General features: G+C 34.2%; 1 protein-coding gene across 1 annotated transcript in view; it reads left to right on the top strand.

Moving 5' to 3' along the window:
• The window catches only part of ODR4 (odr-4 GPCR localization factor homolog), a 173201-nt gene that overhangs the window by 94853 nt on the left and 65502 nt on the right, over positions 1–12846 (top strand). Inside the window, exons 16-17 of the mRNA XM_063602911.1 lie at positions 1619–1698; positions 5595–5719. Of these exons, the coding sequence (XP_063458981.1) occupies positions 1619–1677 (59 nt within the window). The 3' untranslated portion in view covers positions 1678–1698; positions 5595–5719. The remainder of the gene's footprint in view (positions 1–1618; positions 1699–5594; positions 5720–12846) is intronic.

Below are 12846 nucleotides of genomic sequence, written 5' to 3'. Positions count from 1 at the left end.
CCTTTTTATAGTATCCTTTAACAAATCATCTGGGCATTCACTGAGATGTTACACCATCAGCCACTTTATCTTTCTCCTTTCCTAAAAATATGTGGAGATAGTTATTGTCAGAATTTTATTATCTCCTGATGTTATTTATTTTAGAGAGTCTTTGGCAAAAGAATATATAACTTTTTTTTTTTAAGAGAAGGGATCTCATTATGTTACCCAGGCTGGCCTTGAACTGCTGGGGTCAAGTAACTCTCCTGCCTCAGCCTCCCAAGTGGCTGGGATTACAGGCACCTGCCTTCTGTAATGCTTATTGCCTTCTATATATCTGTAGCACTTACTCTTCTATAGTCAGCCTTCCTTTTCTTTTCTTTTTGTAGCTTAAGTCCCTTAGTTGCTTCCTTTTGAAGGTTTACAACACATCCTTGTTACTGGCTGGTTATTTTTTTGCTGGACAGAATTAACTCTGGAGTAGCAATTTAATGTTTTATCGTCCATCTTTTGAAAAATATTGTCAAAAGATGGAGGATAGAGCATTATCCTCCATCGTCAAGAAATTTTTATTTGTACTGAAGGAAGCTTCCATGATAGTCCATTTGGTTTCACTAGATACAAAGGAATACCTGAGGCTGGGCAATTTATAAAGAAAAGAGGTTTATTTGGCTCATGGTTCTGCAAACTGTACAAGAAGCATGGCATCAGTAACTGCTTCTGGTGAGGCCTCAGGAAGCTTTTATTAATGACAGAAGGCAAAGGGGAGCTTGTGTGTCACATGGTGAAAGTGGGGCAAGAGAGACAGGAGGGAGGTCCCAGACTTTTTAACAACCAGATCTCATGTGAACTCCTTACTGCTGGGAGGGCACCAAGCCATTCAGGAGGGATCTGCTCCCATGACCTAAACACCTCCCAGTAAGGCCCCACCTCCAACTTTGGGGATCACATTTCTTTCTTTTTCTTTTCTTTTCTTTCTTTCTTTCTTTTTTTTTTTTTTTTTTGACAGACTCTTGCTCTGTCATCTAGGGTGGAATGCAGTGGTGCAATTCCAGCTCACTGCAAACTCTGCCTCCCAGATTCAAGCAATTCTTCTGCCTAAGCCTCCCAAGTAGCTGGGATTACAGACCTGCACCACCATGCCTGGCTAATTTTTGCATTTTTAGTAGAGATGAGGTTTCACCTTTTTGACCAGGCTGTTCTCAAACTCCTGACCTCAAGTAATCTTCCCACCTTGGCCTCCCAAAGTGCTGGGATTATAGGCATGAGCCATCGCACCCGGCCCACATATTCTTTTTAAAAAATCTGAGCATGTTTCAATTTTACTCCACATATTTTGCTATCTTCACAGGGAATGCATCCCAAATGCAACAAATAATATGGTTTTCACATTCCATTATGCATATTTTTGCAGAAAATGAATGTTATTCTCAGAAGAGAACTCAAAAAGGATTTCTATGAAGTCTCTGGCAGAAAACCGAGAAATTTACAAATGCAAGTGGTATTTTCATTTTCCTCTTTTAAAGACCACGATGTAACATGAGAAAACAAAATACCAGAAGTGAAAGGCTGACTCCACTAAAGATGTTCAATAATGAGATTTGATTTTTTTAAAAACACATCTTTTATGGGCTTTCAGGGCATGGAAACAAGATCAAGAAAGGTGTTTTTCTGGAGACTTTCCAATCAAAGCAATGAAGATTTAAAGTGGAATAAAAGGTAAATGGCAAAAAATACAGTAAGATATGAAAAGATGATTCCTTGAAAGACATCAGAAACCAAGCCAGAAGAAGAGCAGTGGTAAAGATTCACAGGAATTAAGAAAGTTTGAAATAACTGGGAAGTGGTTTTAAATAAAGATATGAATGATTCAAAACTCAGGGAAAAATGGTAATAAAAGAATAAAACAGGCCGGGCGCAGTTGCTCACGCCTGTAATCCCAGCACTTTGGGAGGCTGAGGCGGGCGGATCACGAGGTCAGGAGATCGAGACCATCCTGGCTAACACGGTGAAAACCCGTCTCTACTAAAAATACAAAAAATTAGCCGGGTGCGGTGGCGGGCGCCTGTAGTCCCAGGTACTCGGGAAGCTGAAGTGGGAGAATTGTCTGAACCCGGGAGGCGGAGGTTGCAGTGAGCTGAGATTACGCCACTGCAGTCCAGCCCGGGTGACAGAGTGAGACTCCATCTCAAAAAAAAAAAAAAAAAAAAAAAAAAAAGGGGGGGGGTTGATTTTGCCAAATTTACCTTTTAATTTGTATGAGTTCAAACATCTAATCAGAAGTATAGACAACTTAGCGAAATTTTCTATGACGTGTATGGCACCAGATATTTAAAATCTCCTAACTATTATTTTGACTGGTATGCAGTACATCACATGACCATAAAATTGTCTAAGGAAATAATCAATGCTGCATTGCTTAACTATTGCTTAATTTGTTTCACTTACATTTTCTACTTTTTTTTTTTTAAAGAAATAAAGAGATAGAGACAGGACATTATCTTAAGTGAAACAAGCCGGGTACAGAAAGACAAATATTGCATATTCTTACCCATAAATGGGAACTAAAAAAGTTTATCTCATGGCGGTAGAGAATGGAATGCTAGTTCACAGAGGCTGGGAAGGGGTAGGATATGAAGAGAAATTGGTTAATGAGTTCAAAACTAGAGTTAGACAGAAGGAATAAGTTTTGATAGCACTGTAGGGTGACTACTGTTAATAATGATAGATTATCTAGAAGAGATGTGAAATGTTCCCAACAGAAAGAAATGATAAATATTCAAGTAGATGCATATCCTAAATACCATGATTTGATCATTAAACATTGTATGCATGTATTGAAATATCACATGTACCTCATAAATATGTATAATTATTCTGTATCAATAAAAAATAAAAAACCCAACTGTTAGAGCTAACAAATATATTTAATGGTATTGCAGGATAAAAATCAACATACGAAAATAAATTGTGTCTCTATACACTAACAGTGAACTATGTTAAAGGGAATTAGAGAAAACAATCTCATTTACAATTGCATCAAAAAGAATAAAATACTTAACAACTTAATAGATAAAAGACTCAGATCCTGAAAACTATAAGACATTACTGAAAATAAATTGTAAAGACATCCCATTTTCCTAGAGTGGAAGATTTAATAATGTTAAAATTTTAATACCACCTAAACCAATCTACAGGTTGTATTTAATCCTTATCAATAATCTAATTTTTTATATAAATAGGAAAAACAATCCTAAAATTCACAAAGGACCCCAAATACCCTAAACTGTCTTTAGAAAGAACAAAACTGTAGGCATAACACTTCCTGATTTCAAAGTTGGTTGCAAAGCTACAGTAATTAACGTAGTATGGTACCCACATAAAGACAGACACGTATAGCAATGCAACAGAATAAAGGGTCCAGAAATAATCCCACACATATATGGTCAACTGATTTATAACAAGGGTGCCAAGAACCCATGATGGGGAAAGAACAGTTTTTTTCAACAAAATGGTGTTGGGAAACTGGATTCCACATGTAAAAGAATGAAATGAGACCTTTATCTTACACTGTATACAAAATCAACTCAAAATGGATTAAAGACTTAAATATAAAACCTGAAACTGTAAAAATCCTAGAAGAAAACAGGAGAAAACTTTGTAACATTAGTCTTGGCAATGATTTCTTGGATATGTCACCAAAAGCACAGGCAACAAAAGTGAAAATAGACAAATGATACTATATCAAACTAAAAAGTTTCTGCAAGCAAAGGAAACATTTAACGTAATGAAAAGCCAGCCCATGAAGTGGAAGAAAATATTTGCAGGCCACTTATCTAATTAGGGGTCAATATCTAAAATATATAAGGAACTCCTTCAACTCAATAGCAAAAAGCACATAACCTTATTAAAAAGTTGAAACCTTTGCAGAGCAGTAGTAAATTGAAAAAATAAAAACTGGACAAAGGATTTGAATAGACATTTCTTCAAGCAAGACATACAAATGGCCAATAAGTATATGAAAAGATGCTGAACATTACTCATTATCTGGGAAGTGCAAATCAAAACCACTTTAAGATATCACTTTATATCTGTTAGGATGGCCATTATAAAGAAAAAACCAATGTCTCTTGTAAATACCATACAGGTGTGTACTGTCTATTCTATACAAATTGCTAATGTCTCTCTTTTAATTGGATAATTTAGTCCATGTACATTTGTTTTGATGTCTGATAGATTTAACACCTATCATTTTATTTTGTGTTTTAATTTTTTAATGACATTTATATGATTGAATTTTTGCCTTCCTCTCTTATTACCAAACTTCCTTTTGATTGATTATATTTTCTTTAATCCCTTTACATTCCTTCTTCTATTTGGAAGACATTCATTATTAAAAAATATCTTTCAATGAAATATATTCAAAAAGTGCACATATCATGAGCTCATTGAATTTTCATATTTCACTGCCAGTCACCATTTGTCTTTCTCTGAGAGTAATCATTATTCTAACTTCTAACACCATATAGTCTATAATATGTATATTATATATAAAACATATCTACATACATAGATAGCTCTTAAACATAAGGAAATATGTTCAGTTTTACTCATAATATGAGAAATGAGAATATGAGAAAGTAAAATTATACTGATACCATTCCTGGCTTATCAGATAAGCAAAAATTCAAAAATCTTGGCAACATATTCTGCTGGCAAGATGTGAGATAGCACTTTCGTACACTCCTGGTAGGAATAAAAATTGGTATAAAACTTATAGAGGAAAATTTGACATTATCTAACAAAATTACATATGTTATTACCTTTTGACCTAACAATTCCACTTCTGAGTATTTACCCTGAAAATATATCTCTAACTATATGAAAATGTATATGCACATATTTATTTATTGAAGCATTGTTTATAATTTTACAATATTGGGAACAACCTAAATGTCCATCCATAGGAGGTTGGTTAAATTAACTATGGTACATCCATAGAATGAAGTACTATGGAAGTTTAAAAGAAAAAAATCTCTAAGGCTGATATGAAGTGATTTGCAGAATATGTTGTTAAGTCGGAAAAGCAAAGTTAAATTGTATGAAGTATATATAGCATGCTATCTTTTGGGTAAGAGAGAGAAGGAGATACAAGAAAATATACATATATCTGTTTATTTTTGCAAAAAGAAACGCAGGAATGAAAAACCCAGAAACCAATAAGATTGGTTACCTACTAGAAGTGAGTGAGAATCAAGAGTTGAGAATGAGATAGTGATGCCTCCCCAAGTATAATTTTTCATAGAGTTTTAACTTTTGTAATCTTGCTAATATTTTACATACTCAAACTAAACCCACAAAATAAATCTAATAAAAATCAGAGGAATCTAAAATGGAATACAGACAGAAACAAGTGAAACTATTTCAAACAAAAATACAACCACATTGAAGATGGGAGCAATGGACCCAGGTTATCTTTTGATATAGTATTTTGGAAACTTAACCTAGGAATAAAGACCAAAAGAACTATACACAAGTACTGAACTTTAATAAGTAGCACTGTTGTTTTTGATGTTGTAAGTTAGTAATATGTTACTGCTTTACGTGTTTTTAAGGATTGGGCAACAAATAAATTGAGTGTAAAAGAAGTCTGATTCCTCATTGTTGACAGGAAGACAGCCATGGATTGGGAAAAGATTAGAGTGAATCCTGTGATGTTGGATTGGGATTGAAGATATCGGTATGAATTCACAGCTTGTTCTATCTACCTGCCTGTCAGCTATCTGACTATCTCTCTGTTTATCTATCATCTATCTGTCTATCATCTATTGAACCTATCTATCCACCCATCTATCTATCCCTGTCATCTACCTATGTATGTGTGTACATTTCCCAGCTCTGTGCACTAAGAGGGCCCAAAACAATGATACTCCAGTAGTAGTGAGTATACTTAGTACCAAAATCTTGATTTCTAAACAATGTCTTCACTAAAATAAATCAAGGCATGTTGGGAAAGAAACTAGCTAGGGCTGGAACAGAAAAGTACAAAATGAGCCTAAGATACAATCTTATGCCAAAAATTAAAGCATGCTAAAAAAATCATGGAGATGTATCGGAAGGATACAGGAACCAGCTTGAAAGGGCTCCACTGGCCAAATCTGGAAAAATTTGAGCATCAAAATTACAATAATAATGGATTTAATCTATAGAATAAAGTAAGGACTTATGAGTATATACTGATATAAATAAATGGGGGAAAAGGAAAATCCCATCTTTATAGTAAAATGCCAACCAAGATGTAGAAGGAATAAAGAGTTAAAAGATGACTATTAGGTAACCATCATGGTAATATTTCATTCAGGTAAGAATTATTAATGGATGCTAAACCTATTGTGTGGCCATTTGATGAGGAGCAGGATATTTATATAGCCTCAAGTTATTTCCCCACAAATTATGTATAAATTACAAAGGGAAAAAAATCAAATTTACAGTGGAAAAACCTGATAGAAACCATCTAATGACATGAGCAGTTAAAAATCACCAACAATGAGATGAACTGACATCATGTGCATTCTGATTCTGAAAAAGGCACAGCACAGCTTCTGTGATATTCTTACCAAAAATATGTAGTCTGAATTTAATCATGAGGAAATATCAGACAAAAACAAAATTGAGGGGCATTCTACAAAGTAACTGGCCTTCTATGGGGAAGGTTGTGAAAGACAGAAAAAGAACTATTTCAGATTAAGGAGATTAAAGAGACATGGCAGCTAAATGCAATATATGATCCTGGATTACAGGATTCTGGATTACAATAGTTCTTGGGTTTTAAGGACATTATTAAGACAATTAGTGAATGTTCTTACTCTTAGGAAATACACACTAAAGTATTTAGAGATAATGGGGCACCACATCTACAAATTTACTCTCTAATGATTCTGGCTAAGGAAAAAAATGTGTAAAAATACACATTTAAATTTTTTTGTGACTTTTAAATTAGAAATAATTTTAAACATACCAAAAAGTTACAAGGATAATACATGGAACTCCATAATATTCTTCTCTCAGATTCTTCAATTGTTAACATTTTATCACATTTGTTTAAAATTCTCTTTTGTAGTATTCTTACCTCTAGGTGTGCTTGAAATTATTTCAAAGTAGAAAACCACACAAAATTAAAAGAGTCATTTTTTCCTATTTATTTTTGCTTGCTAAGTAGGTTAGCACATGGCAGTGGTTGAGAACATTGTTTTTAGAGTAAGAAATGCCCACACTCAAGTCCCAGTTATTTTGCTCATTGTTGTAGTGATATCCTTCTCTGGGCCTCTGATTCCTAATCTATAAAATGATAAGAATATTGACTTTATTTCATGGATGTGAGAATCTAATAAATGTAAATTACTTAATATAATAACTAGCATATAGTGAGCAGCTAATAATTTTATTATCAGTATTTTTATTTTTGCTTCCTCTGCTTCCCTCATTTCTATGTATCTTTTCATGTGTCTTAATTCAAATAATTTTAGTGCCTACTTTAAAAACCTCATCCTTTTCTTTAACTCTGGGATGTTCAGGACTCATTTCTTTTATGGGAGACTACAGTTTAGCATGCTCAAACATCTATATATCTTGCCTTTGAATATTAGAAATACATACCTTTATAATGAACGTATTTGTATTATTTCTCTTTGGGGTTATTTATCTGATTTTTTGCTTTGCATTTTGAGTCTATAGTTTGGAACCTATTATTAAAATTTTTTATTAGTATAGGACCTGAACATTTATAAAACTTGGCAAGTATTGAAAAATAAATAGAAAGTATACTATTTATTTTATTGGGTTGGATTATATTTCCTTTAGTTATTTGTTTATGCTTATTCTGTCTTAAATTTTGGCTAATATAAAAATAACATTGAAGAGTTACTTTATTGAATTAAGTGAATATTTATTTCTTACTACCATCGCAATACATTGTTGGCTTACCAGGGTTTACAGTTTCTTAAACTTCAAATTGCTGCTGAGAAAACTTTTGTCAGAAAAGGGCTAGTCAGTGCTATTACAGATATTGTATTACATGAAATCCTTCACCCAGAAAAAGTGAATTCTATGTATTAGTAAAAATATTACTCATGAAGTTGAAAGTATTTTGTGGCTCAACTCTCTGGAACTGAGCAGATGCTGAGTCTATAATTCAGTCACTTTTACCATAGTTATTCATTCATTCAACTTATAATAGTAAAACCATTAATAGTCCTTGGATTAAATTGTTCAGTGGTTTTTCTCCTTTACAATCCCTGTCATCCAGGCTGGAGTGTAGTGGCATGATCTCAGCTCACTGTAGCCTCGACCTCCCAGAGTTCAGGTGATCTTCCCACCTCAGCCTCCCAAGTAGCCTGGACTACAGGTGCACGCCCCCATGCCTGGTTAATTTTAGTATTTTTTGTAGAGACGAGGTTTTACCACGTTGCCCAGGCTGCTCTCAAACCACTGGGCTCAAGCGATCCTCTTGCCTCTACCTCCTAAAGTGCTTGGATTACAGGTCTGAGCCACCAGGCCTGGCCCTTCTTTTAAGCTAGATTATGTAACAGTTGGTTAATTGAAACAACCACTTGGTGGTGAGCAGTTGGTAAAGAAAACGTTAAATAAGGAAATAGACATTTATTTTTGACCCCAGCCAAGAGTGACCAAACTTAGGAAAACAAATACATTTGATGTTTAAAAATATCTAAACTCAGTGAATTAAGAAAGCATTTGCTTGGAAATGATTTATCTGACCATCTCTTTGTTATACTTACTCATGGCATTTCTTTGGTGGATTGTTAGCTCCTCAATGGCCAACTCTACTGCAGTGGTGTCATGTACGTAGAAGGTTCTTTATTTGTATTTGATAAATCAGTACATTTTAAAGAATGTAATATCAATTAAATCTCACTATAATGGGGAACTTAGAATTGATGATTAGGTATTATTTTATATTTTATAAGTCTAAATAATGATAATTATTTGAAATGATACTTCAAACTGGTACCTCAAAAAATAGCCAGCTTACATGGAAAGGATTTACCTATTCGAGGAAGAAAAGCACTGTGGTGCCTTCTCAGAGCGCACTGGAGGACAGGGTTTAGGCAAATTGCTTAACATTTCTGTGTCTGTAAAATGTCCCTAAATCCTGTGTCTCACAATTAACAGTTGTATTAATCCATGTAAATGAGTTAATCCATGTAAACAAATTTACAAATGGTAAGTGCCTATGACCTCATTTCTATGACAGATTAAAGAAGAATTGATGTTTTCAGTTTGTTGAGTTTTTAAAAACTTGTTAGGACACCGGAGCAACTTTTAAACTCCTTACATACTGAACTGGAAACCAGAAGTTCTCTCACTTCATTACTGAACTTTGAGAATGCTGGTTTTGAAAGATTAGTAAATTGACTTTAACATATTTGGCAACAATTCTCCTATTTATAAAATGCAGCCATATATGTAAAATGTTATCTCAGTTTTCTATTGGTGCTGTAATAAATTACCCCAAATGTACTGGCTTTTAATTTCTATTGTCTTAACAATAGAAATTTATTCTCTTACACATCTGGGGGCATGAATTCCAAGATGAGTCTTACTGGACTAAAGTCAGTGTTGTCAGAGGGCTAGTTCCTTCTGGAGTTTCCAGGTGAAAGTGCATTCCTGGCCTCTTCTGGTTTCTAGAGGCTGCTGGCATTCCTCATCTCTTGGTCACGTCACTCCAATCTCTACGTCAGTGTTAAGATGGCCTTCTTCCGTTCTCTAGTTAGGGCTCTCTCTTTCTTCATACTTAAAATGACATTTAGGGATACTCAGATTGTCTAGGAGAATCTCTCCATCTCAAAATTCTTAATTTAATTAAATCAGCAAAGTCTCTTTTTGCCAAATAAAGCAATATTCACAGGCTACAGGGATTAGGATCTGAATCTCTCTGACGGTCATTATTCAGCCTACCAGGAATGTGTTTTGGAAAGGTATTATCTCCTGTTTCTATTATTAAATGTAGTTTGAGCAGTTTTTATGAATTGATGGCACTGGATTTCATTTCAAGACAGAGTAAGTCTGTTTCAAAATGTGCAATAATTGCACATTGGAGAATTGTGCAAGAATAACTTTACAAGGGTCACATAGTGGGTGGGAGGAAATACATCGCTATACCTTCCTGACTGACCAAAATGATGGTTTAAATTAAACTAAAGGCTTGATTCTAACAACAAGAAAATATAGCAGGACCTCAAATAACTTCATTCCATTCAATGTCATTTCATAACAATATTGATGAGATAAAAAAGTAATAATTCCCAGCCAGGGTCACTGTCTGTGTGGAGCTTGCATGTTCTCCATCTGCGTGGGTTTTCTCCAATTACTCCTGTTTCCTTCCACATCACAAAGATGTGCAAGTTAAGTGAATTAACCCGTCTACAAGGTCCCAGTCTGAGTGTGTGTGTGTGTAAGTGTGCCCTGCCATGGGATAGTGTCCTGTCCAGGGATGGTTCCCGCCTTGTGCCCTGAACTGCTGGGAGAGGCTCCAGCCAGCAGCCACCCTGAACAGGAATAATTAGGTAAATAATTATCTTGTTTTTATTAATCTTCTTAAATGCATATATACCTCACACTTATTTAAATATTTAATATGGGAAGTATTTTGGTCTTTTTTTAGAGGTTGGTGATGTTTTTGTGACCAGAAATATGCCATATAACCCATGTTTATATCAATTAGCCTATGGTAAAATCAGTTTTGTTATACATTGTTTTGTTTTGCTTTAAGTCCCAGTTTCCGAAAACCTATCAATGATGTTAAGTGAGGACTTAGTGTAAATTGACACACACAGATTTTGATGGTTGGTTAAGTTTGTATTTCTTCAGCTGGTTAAAAAAAATTAGTGGGGAACTCCTATTTATACACTTAGAGTTCAACATATCCTATTTTTTTCTCTTCCACGTACACTCTTCTGAACAGGTTTGTCATTTTTCAACTTTTCAATTTAAATGTTAAATATTTCATCCAAATAAAATATTTTAGGACAGAATATGTAAAAATACCTTGTAGAGTGATTTGCTGAGGATCTTAATTCTCTTTTAGAATAGCTTTAGACTTTAATTATGCTAGGACTGGCCAAAAAATCAGAAATACAAAGCTAAAAAAGATGAAAGAGTAGTGACACAAAAACCTAACAGTTCAAAGCATGTAAAGAGAAAAGCATTTTTTAATGGGTATCTCTGGAGTTTCAAGATAATCACTGAGAAACAGCATTTGAGGTGTCTGACTAAATAATAAAAATAACTTTATGAATAGTTGAAATTTAGGTTTAAATAAAAACTTTGACTCAACTTCAAAAATACTAAATTTGGCAAGAGACGCCTATAATTACTATCATCAGATGCTGGAGCCCCCAAACCACAATCATGTTAAATTAAACCTCTGAATTCTGTGTTCATATTTCTGCTTCTTTATGTGGTGGAGGAAAGGGATGTCACAGCTAGTTATGGTAAAGCCTAAGTACTTGCTTTCATTGTACACATTTTTATTTCATTGCACAGATCCAACATAAATATTTAAAACTTAAATTATCCTATAGAGGATGAAATTATCAAGTGAACAATTATTTACAGGGACTTTTTTTTTAAAGTAAGGACCCGACTATATAGGAGACAGTGGTGTCAAATTAGACAAAGAGAATTACCCAGGAAATGACAGTGCAAATATGTAGATGTAAAGACTGGACGATGTGGCTGACTTGGGAAAAGCTGAAGTTTTAAAATATTTATTGTGTTACCCGTATGACCTTTATTAAAAAACAAGATAATAACATATGCAGAACACATCACCATACAGTCATATGGTATGAAGTTAGTCTACCCCCCAATGATGTCATTGTTGGTTTTCAGACAATTCTAGGAAAAGACTGTGGATTGATAAATGTACACTGTGCCTTCTGGTTTTATGGTAGTGAAATTCAGACTACATAAATTGTAATTTGTTTATGTCTGCTGTTTTAGTTAAATTAAAAGAAGTTGGATTGCCTAGACAATGAGTGTTTTGCTTGAATGAAATTTTTTAAAAGAAGCTAGTATTTATAATGTAATGAATCACAAAAAATGTCCCTTTGTAAAAGAAAATTCCAAAACAACAGTAGATTACAGACTGAGCAAAAACAGCCTGAGTGGTAAAGAGGTCAGACTCCAGAGTCAGACAGATGTGTACTTGAATCCTGGCTATGCTACTCACAGCAGTACAATTTGGAGCAAATTACCTAACCTCCACACCCTGGTTTCCTCATTTGAGAAATAATAATAATAACAACAATAACAGCGCCAACCTAATAGGTGATTTGTGAGAAGTAAATGTGTTGAAACATATGAACTGCATTGCCCAGTGTCTAGCACATTGCTGAAGGAATGATTATTGCTATTGGATCAATTTCATGGTCCAGGTGTCACATAGTCCAGTGCTCTATTTCCAGCAGAGAAGGAGAGGAATGTATTGTGGGATATGATGTTTTTTCCTGCCATCGGCCTTAAAAGCTAAGATCTCTTGATCTAAAAGGCCATCATTCATAACTTCGTCCAAACAATTATTAATCCATTCATTTTTTCTATCTATATCAGATATGCTGAAATGTTTTATAAATTTATTAAATTTATGTGTAAATTTAAAACAACACTTCCTTTTGTCTGACACTCAGGCCACTATGCATTGAAAGCACATCTCCTTGCCCTGGGATTTTGTGATATAGGAAATAAGTCTGGGTATAATTTCTATACTATTCACAACTGAGAAAATAATATGAACATGTTACTTTTAATGTCAAAAACTGCAATTACTTTTGCACCAACCTAATATTT

Source organism: Pan paniscus, chromosome 1 (assembly GCF_029289425.2).
Source record: "Pan paniscus chromosome 1, NHGRI_mPanPan1-v2.0_pri, whole genome shotgun sequence".
Lineage (NCBI taxonomy): Eukaryota > Metazoa > Chordata > Mammalia > Primates > Hominidae > Pan > Pan paniscus.
The sequence above is the reverse complement of the archived record's forward strand: the minus strand, read 5'-3'. Positions and strand labels throughout refer to the sequence as shown.